The following is a 19,508-nucleotide window of genomic DNA, read 5'->3' as shown; positions in this document are numbered from 1 at the left end:
AGTCAACCCTACCCCGCTCACAGAGTCAACCCTACCCTGCTCACACAGATTCAACTCCTACCCCGCTCACACAGAGTCAACCCTACCCCGCTCACAGAGTCAACCCTACCCTGCTCACACAGATTCAACCCTACCCCGCTCACACAGAGTCAACCCTACCCCGTTCACACAGAGTCAACCCTACCCTGCCCACACAGAGTCAACCCTACCCCGCTCACACAGAACGGTCTGACAACTATTACCTAGTGATCCCATAACAGAATACTCACCAATTCACCACCTCTGAGGGTCACTTAGACAATCACACAGATGCACAGAATGAGGTCCTTCTTCCAATAAGGCTTCACCAAATGCCATGTTTTCACCTAGAATGCACAGAACCTTTGGCCCCTCACCCCGACAGACCTCACCAAATCCCCACTGTGATCAATTCAGTGTCAGGACAGCTCTTGGTCACTCGTAACCGGACAGTGGCAGAGTCACAAACCCTCAGAATACTCTCCCCTGACTCGGCCCTGCTTACGCCGCCAAGGTGCCTTCCTTACAAAGGTATTCACGCTCAGAGTATACGTAACAGGCATAATTTAAAAAACTCTACTTCAAATCTGTGTGTGGTTCGCTCACCTTGTTCTTAAAAAAAACTCAGTTCGAAATGTGGTATCAACTCAGCTCGCTTCTTCTCAGATCAAAGGTTGGTCCATCTGCTTCGTTCCTGAAGTGTGGTTTCCCTAAGATCCCAATTTTAGGGGATCCCTCGTGCACGATTTATTTACCTAGATCGTAGGAACGGTCACCGAGTGAAGATTCACATCCCCTCCTCGTCTCCAAATGTACTGGAAAGTGTAGTCCATCTTTAATTATATGAGCTCCGTCACAACCCTGTGACTCTCAGATTAATTCAGTGTCTATCAATGAATTCTGTGAGAGTTCCTTACACATTGCAACTCAGATCCTTTATAGCAAAGACACACATAGCCAGACAGCATCGGCATAATTTATCATTCAGCTTTGTCTCCTAAACTATGTACTTTTCTCAAACTCAGAACCATAAACCAATCCTCCATATCAACAGGCATATATCAAATCCATCCTATCTTGACAAGATCACAGAGACGCATTGACTGGCACACAGACATTGTGGAGCCAAGAGATTCACGCTTGACCTCTCCCCTCTCTCCGGCCCAAATAACTTAGTCTTGACAGAGAACAGATAACTGCAACCCCGCCACAGTATTATACAAACCCATTCTGATGAGAAGTAACTTACAAACTTATGATGAATATAAAACATCTTACCTATGTTACCAACTAATTCTGATTATTCCCCAACACTACGTATGTGACCGAGTTCAGTGTGTCAAATCGGAGGGCCTGTTGTCTGGACCTCTGGCAGTCTCTATGGGGGTATACTCTCTAACGTTTCCAAAACTGTCAAAACATTGTCTGAGAGTATAACAGAACTGATATTGCAGGGGAAACCCTGAGGAAAATCAAACCAGGTATTGGCTTCTATTTTGAAAACTCCATGTTCCATAGCCTGCCTTTGCTCCATTTAGAGAGATATCAACCAGATTCCTTGTCCTTTCGCTTCCTCAAGGTGTTAACAGTCTTAAGACATAGTTTCAGGCTTTTATTTCGAAAAATGAGCGAGAAAGATAACATCGCGTCATTGTATGGCCGGGTACCAGCAGCGTTTTGCTTGGCGCAACAGAGTTTGGGCAGCCATTGCCTTTCCCTCTCCTACTGAAAAAGACAGTTGCGATTGATATATTATCGATTATATATTTTAAAAACAACCCGAGGATTGATTATAAAAAACGTTTGACACGTTTCTGTGGATATTACGGATACTATTTGTAATTTGTCGTGACCGCTCTTTCCATGTGGATTTCTGAACATAACGTGCCAAACAAACGCAGGTATTTTGGGTATAAAAATAATCTTCATGGATCAAAATAAACATTTATTGTGTAACTGTGAGTCTCGTGAGTGACAACATCCGAAGATCATCAAAGGTAAATTATTAATTTGATTGCTTTTCTGATTTTCGTGACCAAGCTACTAGATGCTAGGTGTTAATAATGTTTTGTCGAGCGATCGATAAATTTACAAACGCTTGGATTGCTTTCGCTGTAAAGCATATTTTCAAAATCTGACACGACAGGTTGATTAACAAAAGGCTAAGCTGTGTTTTGCTATATTGCACTTGTGATTTCATGAATATAAATATGTTTAGTAATATTATTTGAATTTGGAGCTATGCAATTCAGCGGTTGTTGATGACAATGATCCCGCTAAAGGGATGGGTAGCATCAAGAAGTTAATGATGTTGCACTTCCTAGGGGTTCCACTAGATGTCAACCATCTATAGACATTTGAATGAGACTTCTACTGTGTTGTGGGGCTGAATGAGAGCAGAATCTATCAGGTGACTGGTAGTCAGCCATTTTCTGATCATGCGCATTCCTCATGGTATCCACTTGTGTTCCATTGCTCATCAATCGGAATACTCCGGTTGGAACTTTATTGAATCTATATGTTAAAAACATCCTAATGATTGATTCTGTACTTAGCTTGAAATGTTTATTCGATCTGTAATATAACTTTTTGAAGTTTTTGTCTGACGTAACGCTGACCAGAATAGCGTTTGGATATGTATACCAAACGCGCTAACAAAAGGAGGCATTTGGGCATAAATAACGGACATTATCGAACAAAATAAACATTTATTGTGGACCTGGGATTCCTGGAGTGCTTTCTGACGAAGATCATTAAAGGTAAGGGAATATTTGTCAATGTTTGTCTATGGAGATTGCATGGCTGTGTGGAGGGGTGGTGGTACTATGTTACGAAGTGGAGGGGTGGTCGGACTGTGTTACTAAGTGGAGGGGTGGTGTTACTGTGTTACTATGTGGATGGGTGGTGTTACTGTGTTACTAAGTGGAGGGGTGGTGGTACTTTGTTACTATGTGAAGGGGTGGTGGTACTGTGTTACTAAGTGGAGGGGTGGTGTTACTGTGTTACTAATAGAGGGGTGGTGGTACTGTGTTACTATGTGGAGGGGTGGTGGTACTGTGTTACCAAGTGGAGGGGTGGTGGTACTGTGTTACCAAGTGGAGGGGTGGTGGTACTGTGTTACTATGTGGAGGGGTAGTGGTACTGTTACTAAGTGGAGGGGTGGTGGTACTGTGTTACTAAGTGGAGGGGTGGTGGTACTGTGTTACTAAGTGGAGGGGTGGTGGTACTGTGTTACTAAGTGGAGGGGTGGTGGTACTGTGTTACTAAGTGGAGGGGTGGTGGTACTAAGTGGAGGGGTGGTGGTACTGTGTTACTATGTGGAGGGGTGGTGGTACTGTGTTACTAAGTGGAGGGGTGGTGGTACTGTGTTACTAAGTGGAGGGGTGGTGGTACTGTGTTACTAAGTGGAGGGGTGGTGGTACTGTGTTACTAAGTGGAGGGGTGGTGGTACTGTGTTACTAAGTGGAGGGGTGGTGGTACTGTGTTACTATGTGGAGGGGTGGTGGTACTGTGTTACTAAGTGGAGGGGTGGTGGTACTGTGTTACTAAGTGGAGGGGTGGTGGTACTGTGTTACTATGTGGAGGGGTGGTGGTACTGTGTTACTAAGGGAGGGGTGGTGGTACTGTGTTACTAAGTAGAGGGGTGGTGGTACTGTGTTACCATCCTGTAGAGGGATCCTGGTACTGTGTTACTAAAGTGGAGGGACAACTGTGGATGGTACCTTGTTACTTTGTGGAAGGGTCTGGTACTGTGTTACTATGTGGAGGGGTGGTGGTACTGTGTTACTATGTCTGTAGGGGTGGTGGTACTGTGTTACTACAGGTCTGGAGGGGTGGTGGTACTACAGGTGGAGGGGATGGTGGTACTGTGTTACTATCTGTAACTTTAGGTGGTGGTACTGTAGATACTATCTGGAGGGTCTGTGGTGGTCTGTAACTGTGTTACTATCTGGAGGGGATGGTGGTACTATGTTACTACAGGTCTGAGGGGTACGGTGGTACTGTGTTACTACAGGTGGAGGGTAGATGGTGGTACTGTGTTACTATGTGGAGGGGTGGTGGTACTGTGTTACAAAGTGGTAGGGGTGGTGGTACTAAGATGGAGGGGTGGTGTAACTGTGTTACTATCTGTAGGGGTGGTGGTCACTGTGTTACTAAGTGGAGGGGATACGGTGGTACTGTGTTACTAAGTGGAGGGGTGGTGGTACTCTGTGTTACTATGTGTAAGGGTGGTGGTACTGTGTTACTACAGTGAAGGGGTCTGTAACTGTGTTACTAAGGTCTGAGGGGTCTGTAACTCTGTACAACAGGTCTGTAACTGTGTTACTATGTGAAGGGGTGGTGGTACTGTGTTACTATGGTCTAGGGGTGGTGGTACTGTGTTACTATGTGGAGGGGTGGTCTGTAACTGTGTTACTATGTGGAGGGGTCTGTAACTGTAGTTATAACAGGTCTGTAACTATAATAATAATATAATAATATATAATAATATATGCCATTTAGCAGACGTCTGTTTATCCAAATGTCTGTGCATACATTCTACGTAGATACAACAGGTCTGTAACCGCAGGTCTGTAATCGAACCCTGTACTGTACCCTGTAACTGTAGATACAACAGCTGTAACCATGCTCTGTAACTGAGCTAACAGAAGGACCACAATGTTACTATGTGGAGGGGTAGTGGTACTGTGTTACTAAGTGGAGGGGTGGTCTGTACTCTGTGTTACTACAGGTCTGTAACTGTAGATGTGTAACGGTGGTGGTACTGTGTTACTAAGTGGGGGTGGTCTGTACTGTGTTACTAAGTGGACGGGGTGATGGTACTGTCTTACTATGTGGAGGGGTGGTGGTACTGTGTTACTAACTGGACGGGGTGATGGTACTGTGTTACTATGTGGAACAGGTGGCAGTGTGCCAACAGGTCTGTAACCCAGGTCTGTAAGGAGGAACGATACAACAGGTCTGTAACACCCTTCCCCAGGTCTGACCAATAGAAACACAGGTTTAAGGTGTCATGCATATATTATGACAACTTTTTATGACGTGCTTGTTTATTTTGGTTTTCCGGCTGTGTGTGACCATCCTGTACATCCTTCCTCTTTCTGGTGCATTGCATCATCACCAAGTTTGCAGCGTGACAACTGTGAGATAAAGATCGGTCCCTTGCACATTCAAACTTTAGATACAACAGGTCTGTAACTGTAGATACAACAGGTCTGTAACTGTAGGTACAACAGGTCTGTAACTGTAGATACAACAGGTCTGTAACTGTAGATACAACAGGTCTGTAACTGTAGATACAACAGGTCTGTAACTGTAGATACAACAGGTCTGTAACTGTAGATACAACAGGTCTGTAACTGTAGATACAACAGGTCTGTAACTGTAGATACAACAGGTCTGTAACTGTAGATACAACAGGTCTGTAACCGCAGGTCTGTAACTGTAGATACAACAGGTCTGTAACTGTAGATACAACAGGTCTGTAACTGTAGATACAACAGGTCTGTAACTGTAGATACAACAGGTCTGTAACTGTAGATACAACAGGTCTGTAACTGTAGATACAACAGGTCTGTAACTGTAGATACAACAGGTCTGTAACTGTAGATACAACAGGTCTGTAACTGTAGATACAACAGGTCTGTAACTGTAGATACAACAGGTCTGTAACTGTAGATACAACAGGTCTGTAACTGTAGATACAACAGGTCTGTAACTGTAGATACAACAGGTCTGTAACTGTAGATACAACAGGTCTGTAACTGTAGATACAACAGGTCTGTAACTGTAGATACAACAGGTCTGTAACTGTAGATACAACAGGTCTGTAACCGCAGGTCTGTAACTGTAGATACAACAGGTCTGTAACTGTAGATACAACAGGTCTGTAACTGTAGATACAACAGGTCTGTAACTGTAGATACAACAGGTCTGTAACTGTAGATACAACAGGTCTGTAACTGTAGATACAACAGGTCTGTAACCGCAGGTCTGTAACTGTAGATACAACAGGTCTGTAACTGTAGATACAACAGGTCTGTAACTGTAGATACAACAGGTCTGTAACCGCAGGTCTGTAACTTTAGATACAACAGGTCTGTAACTGTAGATACAACAGGTCTGTAACTGTAGATACAACAGGTCTGTAACTGTAGATACAACAGCTCTGTAACTGTAAATACAACAGGTCTGTAACCGCAGGTCTGTAACTGTAGATACAACAGGTCTGTAACTGTAGATACAACAGGTCTGTAACTGTAGATACAACAGGTCTGTAACTGTAGATACAACAGGTACCTGCAATATTACTCAAGTACTACAGATAATTAACTGAAGGAGTAGGGTTAACGCTAACCATAACCTTAAATGAAGGGGGTACATACATTACCTAACATAAGGGAACATTACATTCCACCTCCATTTACATTTACATTTAAGTCATTTAGCAGACGCTCTTATCCAGAGCGACTTACAAATTGATGCATTCACCTTATGACATCCAGTGGAACAGCCACTTTACAATAGTGCATCTAAATCTTTTAAGGGGGGTGAGAAGGATTACTTATCCTATCCTAGGTATTCCTTAAAGAGGTGGGGTTTCAGGTGTCTCCGGAAGGTGGTGATTGACTCCGCTGTCCTGGCGTCGTGAGGGAGTTTGTTCCACCATTGGGGGCCAGAGCAGCGAACAGTTTTGACTGGGCTGAGCGGGAACTGTACTTCCTCAGTGGTAGGGAGGCGAGCAGGCCAGAGGTGGATGAACGCAGTGCCCTTGTTTGGGTGTAGGGCCTGATCAGAGCCTGGAGGTACTGAGGTGCCGTTCCCCTCACAGCTCCGTAGGCAAGCACCATGGTCTTGTAGCGGATGCGAGCTTCAACTGGAAGCCAGTGGAGAGAGCGGAGGAGCGGGGTGACGTGAGAGAACTTGGGAAGGTTGAATAACAGACGGGCTGCGGCGTTCTGGATGAGTTGTAGGGGTTTAATGGCACAGGCAGGGAGCCCAGCCAACAGCGAGTTGCAGTAATCCAGACGGGAGATGACAAGTGCCTGGATTAGGACCTGCGCCGCTTCCTGTGTGAGGCAGGGTCGTACTCTGCGGATGTTGTAGAGCATGAACTTTGATGAGTCAAAACCTCCAGGTATTCATGGTTTTTTTTATTAAAAAAGAGAAGAATAAAGACTTATTTAGAATTACGGTTGACTAGATGTATAGTTGTAAGCAGAGATGGGCAGTATTGCTGTTACATTTATTTGAAAATACATACTGTATTTAGTAACTTTTTTAATAACTTTTGAGTATTTTGTCATTTGTGTAACACTGGCCTGAACTACAATCCAATGTATTTTGTATCAAGATACTTCCAGACCTGGAATTATATAGTCTAAATACACAATACTGTTCTATACCTTCCTCCTGCATTGGTATCAGTAGTCTGGTGGTTCTAGGGTGTGATAATAGTGTCTGTTAAATGACCAACATTTACACAATAATAAATATATAATATTGTAATAAAGGAAATGATAAAATAAAGAAAAAAAGGATCCCATGGGTTGATAGAGTTGAGGATGAATGAGAGAGTCAAGGGTTGAATACCCTACAATGAACTTTCTGCGGTTCAGTTTATTGACAGAAATAAACCACCATCATTCAGACCAGGAGGGAGTCACCACCTGGATTCGGTGTTATGTAGCAACATTTGAATATCTGTTTTTACATGGATAAAAGTAGAGACTCTGAGCTACAAAATGGTATATCATACACTGCAGTTGAGGAACAATGAGAAAGTAATTCTGCTTTGAAAGTAGATCAATTTGTAAACTCCCTTTTGAGAAAACCGCTTTTAAATGTTTTGGTACTACTATTGGAGAGCCCTTCTTTGTCTACACCCATTCAGCATTGTTCACACCCTCTTAAGCCTTGGCCCCACCCATCTCTTTAATGGTTGATCCAACAGTTCTGTACTAACTTGCCAGCTACTTCCAGACATCTGAGAGAGAGAGAGAGAGAGACAGTTCACTGAACATTACTCGCCCTAGTAGAGCTGGTTAGGCTGTTAGGTTATCCAGAACGTTGGTGACTGCTGTCAGATTGTCTGTAAATTCAGAGCGTTTTTGCGTTCAGAGTGCACACTGGACGCTCTGGCAAATAAGTAGGGTCATTCCGAAAGCTCTGACCTCACAACAACAGTCAAGCACCCAAGCTAACTGGATAACATTGGGTAGCTACTTCCAGACACATGATGAGAGAACACCCCACTCTGACCATTTTACTCACCCTAGCAGAGCTGGTTAGACAGTTTTCATGTTATCCAGAGCGTTGGTGACTGTAATTATGCTGCTGACAACTATTGAATTATGCTTCATTGCCAATGTTTACTGACACCGGACATATTCAACGGGTGTTGAGCATTCAAAAAATTAAACAGTTTTCTGCGCTATGGCACACTAAGTGTGTTACGAAATGTAGCTAGATAGCTAGCCAGGTAAACAATGAATCCCAATGCATGACGTAACGTTAGTTAGCGAGCCAGACAGCTAACTAGCTAGCTAATAGTACACTATCTTGAAAGGAAAATGCAATGTCAAAATGAGAGTGGAGTCTTTTTTGAAGACATGTAGATAGCTAGCTAAACAATGGATCATAATCACAACTCATGACGTTACTACCCTGCATGAATCTGCAGGTAGCTAACCAACCAGGTTCTATGGCTTTAACTAGTCAAGCAAATGTGTCTGAGATATGAAGAATAAGATCATACCTAACGTTAGCTCGCTAACAGTCAACTTGAAATGAAACCACTTTCTGTCAAAATTAGAAACGTGTAATGAAAATGTAGCTAGCTAGACTATTTTACCAGTATACATAATGGTTGGACACATCTCCTGTCTGATGCCATGCATGGTTGCCCTTAGTTTGACACATAATCCAGACTGATGTTTTCTCCATCTCCTTAGCTATCATACTTCCACTGATTTCAAAACTCGGTCCTCCAGAAAGTGGAGAACATACACATAACGTTAGCTAGTGAGCCAGCTAACGTTAACTAGCTAACAGTACACTTTAACTTGACATGAGGTTTATGCAGTTTTACTACACAATACATTTTTTTTTAAAGCAGTGTTTAACACGATTACCAATTACCAATACATACTGACCAGCTCCAATAGACAAACGCGTGCTATATGGCAGACCAATGCAAACTCATCTCTCGGCATGTCCAGCCCACTCATTATCTCAGCCAATGTTTCTCGCTTTCTCTGTGCTAATTGTAATTTAACACTTTTATTCGTATTTACAAATGGCATACAAGTTTGATATTAAGGCACATGAAAGTTCACGTGTTTGAGAAGGCATTTCTGCCCAAAAATGCATTTTGATTAAAAAAATATTTTGAATGTTCAAACAGCTCTCCTGTGAAGCCATGACTTGCGACATTCGCCTAGTTTCCTGAATCGGGTCACATATGCTATATGGAAATAGGTAAATGCCACAATATATATTTTTAATTGTTTCTTGTTTTGAGACAAATTACATTGATATCCTACTTTTTGTGTTTCTTCGTGAACTAGCCTGTATATAATTAGATGACAGGTTGTCGTCAATAGACACTACAGAAGGAATGATAGAAGTTGATTTGTCATACCAATAAGGAAGTGGTATTTCCCTAGCTAAGTTATCAGTTGTCAAGACATCCTCCCACAAACCATTACAGCAATACACAACAGACCATTACACACATCATTACAGGACAGGACATTTCAAAACCTGCTTCTATGATTAGATTAGTGCAATTATGGTTGGGGATTCACAAACTGTTCCTTTAAACAAGAGACACAGTGAAGCAGTCTGACAGTCATAGAGAGGGTTAGGGTTAGTCAGACAGTCAAAGAGAGGTATCGTCAGAGTGAAGAGGGGCGTGCCACTAGATATTATTTCACTTATTTCCTCATATTATTTTACTCTTCATTTTGGACCTGTTCTCCAAACCCTCAACCTTCTCCTCCTACTACAATGCCATCCCAACTTGAGAGGCTGGCTCTGTTCCGGGTCTGGTCCTTGATGGTCCTGCTCTACACCTCGGACCACAGGAAGGGCTGGAGACATATCCTCCTCCACTTCCTCAGCTGCTTGACCCTGAGCCTGGCCTTAGGAGGGGCTCTCCTACTGGGCCTCTACTTCTCTCTGAACTACAGCCTAGTGGTGTGTGGAGTCACCTCAGGCTGCTGCTCACTCCTGTTGACAGCTGTCCTGTTCTGCTCCAAGAGAGTCCGCTGCTTCTCCTTGCTGTTTCTTATCTCCTGCACTATGAAGCAGGGCAGGAACCTGCTTCTGACGGCAGGCACTGGGCTGGTGATCCTCTGGAATGTCCAGAACACCTTAAGGTGGGTTAGGGTAAGGGTTAGGTTTAGACTCTTATAAATATGGCTACGGTTAGTGTACAAATTGTTCCCTTGGGTACAAAAATATAAAATACTGTACATGTCATGTACATTCAGAGGTCAAATTCAAACAAGATAACATTTTATTTGTCACATGCGCTGAATACATCAGGTGTAGACCTAACCATGAAATGCTTACTTACAAGCACTAAACCAACAATGCAGTTATAAAGAAAATAGAGTTTAAAAAATATTTACGAAATAAACTCAAGTGAAAAATTCAAGTAACACAATAAAATAACAATAATGAGGCTATATACAGGGGGTACCAGTACAGAGTCAATGTTAGGTTAGTCGGGGTAATTTGTATGTCGGCGGAGGTCAAATGTAGTCAAAGTCATTTGTAAAATCTGCAGATGTCATAAAGTGCTTGTAAAGAAACCTAAAACCCCAAAGAGCAAGCAATGCAGATGTAGAAACACATCTAAGCTTATTCATCACAAAACCATTTGATGTTGCCGATTATTTTAATGATTATTTCATTGGCAAAGTGGGCAAACTTAGGCAGGAAATGTCCACGACAAACAGTGAGAAATTATATTCATGCATTAAAAAAAAATAATGAAAGAAAAACAGTGCAAGTTTGAATTTTGTAAAGTTGGTTTGGGAGAGGTGGAAAAATTACTGTTAACTATCAAAAAGGACAAACCTCCCTGCATTGACAACTTTGATGGAAAGCTACTGAGGATGATAGGAGTGGCTATGGAGTCAGCTATCTGTCATTTTTTTTATTTATCTGAGCCTAGTCATTCCGCTTCCCAAGAGTGGTAAAGTGACCTTTACTGGTTCTAACAGCAGACCTATAAACTTGCTGCCAGTTCTTAGCAAACTGTTGGAAAAAATTGTGTTTGACCAAATACAATGCTATTTCTCTGTAAACAAATTAACAGACTTTCAGCATGCTTATAGAGAAGGGCACTCAACATGTCCTGCACTGACACAAATGACTGATGATTTGTTGAAAGAAATTGATAATAAGAAGATTGTGGGAGCTGTACTGTTAGATTTTAGTGCAGCCTTTGATATTATTGACCAGAACCTGTTGTTGAAAAAACTTAAGTGCTATGGCTTTTCAACCTCTGCCATATCGTGGATTTAGAGCTATCTATCGAACTCAAAGCGTTTTCTTTAATGGAAGCTTCTCTAATGTCAAACATGTAAAGTGTGGTGTACTGCAGGGCAGCTCTCTAGACTCTCTACTCTTTTCTATTTTTACCAATGACCTGCCACTGTCATTAAACAAAGCTTGTGTGTTCATGAATGCTGATGACTCAACCATATACACATCAGCAACCACAGCTAATGAAGTCACTGAAACCCTTAACAAAGAGTTGCAGTCTGTTTTGGAATGGGTGGCCAGTAATAAACTGGTCCTGAACATCTCTAAAACTAAGAGCATTGTATTTGGTTCAAATCATTCCTTAAGTGCTAGACCTCAGCTGAATCCGGTAATGAATGGTGTGGCTGTTGAACAAGTTGAGGAGACTAAATTACTTGGCGTTACCTTAGATTGTAAACTGTCATGGTCAAACATATAGATTCAATGGTTGCAAAGATGAGGAGAGGTCTGTCCGTAATAAAGAGATGCTCTGCTTTTTTGACACCACTCTCCAAAAAGCCAATTCTGCAGGCTCTAGTTGTGTAATCTTGAATATTGTCCAGTCGTGTGGGTCAGTGCTGCAAGGAAAGATCTAGTTAAGCTGCGTTTGCTCTTAATTGTAATCAGAGGGCTGATATAAATACTATGCATGCCAATCTTTCTTGGCCAAGAGTTGAGGAGAGACTTACTGCATCACTTATTTTGATAAAATCCCAAATTGTTTGCATAGTCAACTTACACACAGCTCTGACACACACACTTACACACAGCTCTGACACACACACTTACACACAGCTCTGACACACACACTTACACACAGCTCTGACACACACACTTACACACAGCTCTGACACACACACTTACACACAGCTCTGACACACACACTTACACACAGCTCTGACACACACACTTACACACAGCTCTGACACACACACTTACACACAGCTCTGACACACACACTTACACACAGCTCTGACACACACACTTACACACAGCTCTGACACACACACACACAGCTCTGACACACACACTTACACACAGCTCTGACACACACACTTACACACAGCTCTGACACACACACTTACACACAGCTCTGACACACACACTTACACACAGCTCTGACACACACACTTACACACAGCTCTGACACACACACTTACACACAGCTCTGACACACACACTTACACAGCTCTGACACACACACACTTACACACAGCTCTGACACACACACTTACACACAGCTCTGACACACACACTTACACACAGCTCTGACACACACACTTACACACAGCTCTGACACACACACTTACACACAGCTCTGACACACACACTTACACACAGCTCTGACACACACACTTACACACAGCTCTGACACACACACTTATCCCACCAGATATGCAACCAGTCTTTTCACAGTCCCCAAATCCAGAACAAATTCAAGAAAACATACAGTATTATATAGAGCCCTTATTGCATGGAACTTCCTTCCATCTCATATTGCTCAAATAAAACTGCAAACCTGGTTTCAAAAAACAGATAAAGCAACAACTCTCCCCTATTTGATCCAGATAGTTTTTGTGTATGCATTGACATGTAGGCTATGTGTGCCTTTTAAAACAATCTATGTAGTTCTGTCCTTGAGCTGTTCTCGTCTGATGATGTTCTGTATTGTTTTCATTCTGTATTGTGTTTCATGTTTTGTGTGGACCCCAGGAAAAGTAGCTGCTGCTTTTGCAACAGCTAATGGAGATCCTAATAAAATAACAATTGTAAATAAGAATTTGTTCTTAACTGATTACCTGGTGAAAGGAAGGTTAAACTAAAAACAACTTAGTGGCGTTCTTTGTTGTAGAGCTATGAAAGTTATTTATTTAGATCCACGTGGTTAAGACGAGTCGAGTTAAACATCACAACTCTGCAAATATTTTCAAAAATATCTGTCAAATAATTTGCATTCAGGGGAATCTGGTCACAAACAGCGCAAGGATAAGAAACATTTTAATACCATCTGTAAAAAAAAATGTATCCATTTAGTAATCAATTTATTCATCCATTCATTCACCAGAAACCTCAGAGAAGTGTCCAGCAGTCTGGTGTGTAACCTGGAGAAGAAGAGAGTGTTGTTGGACATCAGTCCAATAAATAACTATGTCAATCTGCTAAGGTGGGTGGGTGAGAGGCTCAACAAGTTCATAGACTTTGGAGTTGTCAAGTACGAGTCATCATTCACCGTCGGACACAGCGTTGAGTCCAACGATCTGACGGTGAAACTTCAGGATGCTGTTCGGACACTGAACACAACAGCGAAGAGCGCTGAGGTGTGCATCGACCTGGTGATGGCTGTGTTCCAGAGAGGAGTCCCGGTACTAGGGGTCACCCTGGTCATCATCACCACTACCCTGTTCCTCAGAAAATACTTCTTCAACCTCAAGTACCAGAACACTTTCATCACCAGCAGGTTTATTAGATACGATGATCAACAGAGAGCTGAGGGGAAGCCCTACCTCCTCCCTCTGAGCCCAGAGGAGGCAGATCAGTTCCGCTCTATCCCCTCCGCCCGCTTCACACGGAGAGAGGGCTACACCATGCTCTGGTTCCTGGTTCCAGTGCTCACCCACCTCCCAACCTGGCTCTTATTCATCTCCCTGGACGCACTGCTCTACTGGCTTATTCTGATTATCAACAAACACCTTCTGGAACTGAAACCATTCAGCATTAACCTAAAGATGAACCTAAACGTGAGTTGAACTGGAACCATTCAGCATTAACCTAAAGATAAACCTAAACGTTAGTCGCCATGCTTGGAGGTTCAGAAAACCATACAATGTCATGTCGGTACCGGTACCCTCTGTATATAGCCTCATTATTGTTATTTCACTGTGTTACTTTATATATATATTTATTTACTTTAGTTTATTAATTAAATATTTTCTTAACTATATTTTCTTAAAACTGCATTGTTGGTTGAGGGCATGTGACAAATACAATTGTATTACATTTTATTTGAAATGTTTGATTTTAATAGGATGATAGAACATCTTGGTAACACTTTGAGATACTCCTCCAGAGACGGTTTAAAACCTAACATAATTCCAGCTCCAACCCTAACCCTAATGCTAGCTAGGTTAGGTCAAAGGCTGGCATGAATCTCTTTATCTCTTTCCCATTCATCAGGAAGACAACAGCATCGTGTTTATCCCTCTCCCAGGGGGAGTCATCATGGAGGATTTCTCCTACACCTTCACCCTCTTTCAGGAGGATTGCCTTCCCCAGCCCTCCCTGCTCCTCTCCAGGTCTGTGTTCGGCCTGCCTGTTATCTACGTGTCCTAGACCGATGGCGCCTGAGTGGTGCAGCGGTCTAAGGCACTGAATCTCAGTGTATCTCAGTGTAAGAGGCATCACTACAGACTCCAGTTTCAATTCCAGGCTGTATCACAACCAGCCGTGATTGGGAGTCCCATAGGGAGGCACACAATTGGCCTAGCTTCGTCCAGGTTAGGGTTTGGCTGAGGTAGGCCTTCATTGTAAATAAAAATGTGTTCTTAACTGACTTGCCTAGTTAAACACATTTTAAAAAATAACATTGTATACATGTTCAATTAATAAATTACAATTATTAATAATGTAATAGATGTTTGCTTTCATTAAGATGCTACATATTTTTCTTACCCAATTAAGTTTATGTAATATAGACTGAATCTGTCTCAGAAATACACAAACTAATTTAAAAGCACTGCAAATGACCTAGACCCATGTTGGCATATAAAAAATCAAGTTCAGTTTGGGACAGTTGAAGTTGCACTTCGGGACGGTACCTGTACGGTGACAAAAGAAGGTAATTGCGAGTCCTGTCTCCAGGTCTGTGGTCGACCTGTCTGTTATATACTGGTCCTAGACCTGATAACCCTAACCCCAACCATCCCTGTTCGTCTCCAGGTCTCTGGTCCCACTGTCTGTTATCCTGGTTGTTCTACTGGTCCTAGACCTGCTGTCTGCCAAGATGGGTCAGCTCAAACTACTGGTTTCAGAACAGTTCTACAACGACAACGCAGACCAGAGGGTGCAGCAACTTCATGCTAAGATCAGCCACAAAAGAGCCAAGACGAGGCCTCCAACGAAGAGGACTGCTCTGCTGAGACTGCTAAATCAAGTACGGGTTCTATCATATTAGCTTCCTATATATAGTCCTTAAACGAGTTCATCTGACTCTGGACCAAAATCCCAACATTTCCATTTCGTATAACTTAATATCATATTAGCTTCATGTAACATCTTATATTAGCTTCATATAACTTAAATTGTCTTCAACAATCCAAGATGGCGTAGCAGTCGGACGTCTTGACGTGTCGTGTCCATTGTATATATCGTTTTTTTTTACATATTTTTCTTCGCATATCTTTTAAAACATTTTGCTAAACCTCAACTTCTAAATACTCTCCTGCAACCCGCCTCACCCAATGTAGCACGGATCTGCTTTTTTTTCTACGTTTTTTCTTTTCTAAAGTACTTATATTTACTTCGGATCCGGAACCCCTCAACTGAAGCTAGCCAGCTAACTACCAGCAAACCATTGCTAGCGGTCATCAGCTAACTGGTCATCAGCTAACCTTTAGCTCGGAAAGCTCTCGCCTGTTCGAACAACGTGACTCTAACCAGAGCATAACGGACCTATTATTTTTATTATATATTTTTTATCCCCGGATTCCCACCGCAAATGGAACATTTTCATCTGGATCTTCACAACTAGCTAACTAGCTAACCGCAACCCCGGATGATTACTCCTGGCTAGCGTTTCCATCCATTTAGCTTGAAGCTAGCCCGGCCAGAGCTCCTGTTCTTACCACCGAAGCATACTCCTGGGCTACAATATCCGGACCCACGACCGGTCTATCGATGTCACCGCATGAAGAGGCATAAACAACTCACCCCATCGCGACGTCCCCCAAAGACTAACTTTCTAGCCCTTGCTATCTGCTTGCTTGCTAATTCGGCCTGCTAACTGCTAGCTTGTTTAGCCCCGGTCCGCTAACTGCTCCCTTGCTCAGCCCGGCCTACTAACTGTTAGCTTGTTAGCATAGGCCTGCTAACTGTCTGAATCGCCGCGTCCCCAGGCAGCCCAACCACTCACGGGACCCATATTTACTTTCAATCTCTTCAATTTTCGATTTGTAATTTGATTATACCTTCCGGTAACCTGCCTCACCCAATGTGATACGGAATCGCTATTATTTTACATTTTTAGAACACATTCAAGAACCTCCAGAAGCTAACCAGCTAACTAGCTACAAGCTATTTAGTCATTGTTAGCCACTGCTAGCGGCTTTACCTTCTGCACAGCCAGAGAGTTTTTTTTACCTGGATAATACTCGCCAGTCCCATCCACCGCTGCCCCCTGGACACTGATCACTCGGCTACATAGCTGATGCATGCTGGACTGTCCATTAATCACAGTACTCCATTCTGCTTGTTTATGTTTTATCTGTCGGCCCCAGCCGCACTCAGGCTCTGTGTGTAGTTAATCCGACCCTCCCTGCCTAGTCAACGCCATTTTACCTGCTGTTGTTGTGCTAGCTGATTAGCTGTTGTTGTCTCACCTACTGTTTAGCTAGCTCTCCCAATTCAACACCTGTGATTACTGTATGCCTCGCTGTATGTCTCTTTCAAATGTCAATATGCCTTGTATACTGTTGTTCATTTACATTACATTTAAGTCATTTAGCAGGCGCTCTTATCCAGAGCGACTTACAAATTGGTGCATTCACCTTATGACATCCAGTGGAACAGCCACTTTACAATAGTGCATCTAAATCTTTTAAGGGGGGCGGGGGTGAGAAGGATTACTTTATCCTATCCTAGGTATTCCTTAAAGAGGTGGGGTTTCAGGTGTCTCCGGAAGGTGGTGATTGACTCCGCTGTCCTGGCGTCGTGTGGGAGTTTGTTCCACCATTGGGGGGCCAGAGCAGCGAACAGTTTTGACTGGGCTGAGCGGGAACTGTACTTCCTCAGTGGTAGGGAGGCGAGCAGGCCAGAGGTGGATGAACGCAGTGCCCTTGTTTGGGTGTAGGGCCTGATCAGAGCCTGGAGGTACCGAGGTGCCATTCCCCTCACAGCTCCGTAGGCAAGCACCATGGTCTTGTAGCGGATGCGAGCTTCAACTGGAAGCCAGTGGAGAGAGCGGAGGAGCGGGGTGACGTGAGAGAACTTGGGAAGGTTGAACACCAGACGGGCTGCGGCGTTCTGGATGAGTTGTAGGGGTTTAATGGCACAGGCAGGGAGCCCAGCCAACAGCGAGTTGCAGTAATCCAGACGGGAGATGACAAGTGCCTGGATTAGGACCTGCGCCGCTTCCTGTGTGAGGCAGGGTCGTACTCTGCGGATGTTGTAGAGCATGAACCTACAGGAACGGGCCACCGCCTTGATGTTAGTTGAGAACGACAGGGTGTTGTCAACCGTGATGGCGAGATCATGGAACGGGCAGTCCTTCCCCAGGAGGAAGAGCAGCTCCGTCTTGCCGAGGTTCAGCTTGAGGTGGTGATCCGTCATCCACACTGATATGTTTGCCAGACATGCAGAGATGCGATTCGCCAGTTTAGTTATCATTGTTTTACAATGGAGCCCCTCGTCCCACTCTTCATACCCCTGATACCTCCTTTGTCCCACCTCCCACACATGCGGTGACCTCACCCATTACAACCAGACTCGGTTTTTCTGATGACTGCCTTGCTTGGTTCACTAACTACTTTGCAGACAGAGTTCAGTGTGTCAAATCGGAGGGCATGTTGTCCGGTCCTCTGGCAGTCTCTATGGGCGTGCCACAGGGATCAATTCTCGGGCCGACTCTTTTCTCTGTATATATCAATGATGTCGCTCTTACTGCTGGTGATTCTCTGAGCCACCACTATGCAGACAACACCATTCTGTATACTTCTTTTCCTTCTTTGGACACTGTTAACAAACCTCCAGATGAGCTTCAATGCCATACAACACTCTGTTGGTTCCACTTTTATGGGCTCCGTTATTTACTTAACAAGTAAGGAACTCAAAATGTGCACTTATAAATCATAACCATTTTATCCATATGCAGCTGTCGACAGAAATCAAAGATCAAACATTAGACATACAACTGATGTCTCTCCTGTGTTCTGCCCCCAACAAAAGAGAGACAGGATCTGATCGCAAGATTGCACCTTGTGGTGTGATTTCCTCTGTCAACCCTGCATGTGTAGCTAAAAGAACAAGTTATTCTTAACACAAGGTTTCTGAGAACCTGTCTCAGCGGTATGCAAATCTGCCCTTATTTCAGAGAAAAACAGACATAGTCTCTCTTTGTCTCACTATCACCCTCAGTCCCTTTTCTCACAGATGCAGGGCTGCGGGTTCTGGCAGAGAGCTAGACACAGAGAGGCCTCAATGTTCAGCTATACAGTGAGCATAAGTACAATGGCACATAAGCAAATTAATAACAACATAATCAATGGTGGGGGTCTTTAGAGTCATTTTAATCCTTCAACTCCTTCCGTGGCCTCCAAATGCTCTTAAATGCTAGTAAAACTAAAACTAAATGCATGCTCTTCAACCGATCACTGCCCACACCTGCCCTCCCTTCTAGCATCACTACTCTGGACGGTTCTGACTTAGAATATGTGGACAATTACAAATACCTAGGTGTCTGGTTAGACTGTAAATTCTCTTCAAGAGTCACATTAAGCATCTCCAATCCAAAATTAAATCTAGAATCGGCTTCCTGTTTTGCAACAAAGCCTCTTTCACTTAAGCTGCTGAACATACCCTTGTAAAACTGACTCTCGTACCGATCCTCAACTTCAGCGATGTCATTTATAAAATAGCCTCCAACACTCCACTCAACAAATTGGATGCAGTCTATTACAGTGCCATCCGTTTTGTCTCCAAAGCCCCATATACTAACCACCACTGCGACATGTATGCTCTCC

At 43.3% G+C, this 19,508-nt stretch overlaps 1 protein-coding gene across 1 annotated transcript in view; it reads left to right on the top strand.

Moving 5' to 3' along the window:
* The first annotated feature begins 9,872 nt into the window (after window positions 1–9,872).
* The window catches only part of LOC118380143 (dendritic cell-specific transmembrane protein-like), a 31,596-nt gene continuing 21,960 nt past the window's right edge, over window positions 9,873–19,508 (top strand). The window contains exons 1-4 of the mRNA XM_035767135.2: window positions 9,873–10,400; window positions 13,622–14,294; window positions 14,731–14,849; window positions 15,493–15,706. Of these exons, the coding sequence (XP_035623028.2) occupies window positions 10,030–10,400; window positions 13,622–14,294; window positions 14,731–14,849; window positions 15,493–15,706 (1,377 nt within the window). The 5' untranslated portion in view covers window positions 9,873–10,029. The remainder of the gene's footprint in view (window positions 10,401–13,621; window positions 14,295–14,730; window positions 14,850–15,492; window positions 15,707–19,508) is intronic.

This window comes from Oncorhynchus keta, chromosome 20 (genome assembly GCF_023373465.1).
Source record: "Oncorhynchus keta strain PuntledgeMale-10-30-2019 chromosome 20, Oket_V2, whole genome shotgun sequence".
NCBI lineage: Eukaryota > Metazoa > Chordata > Actinopteri > Salmoniformes > Salmonidae > Oncorhynchus > Oncorhynchus keta.
Note: the sequence above shows the minus strand (reverse complement) of the source record. Positions and strands in the feature narration are given on the sequence as shown.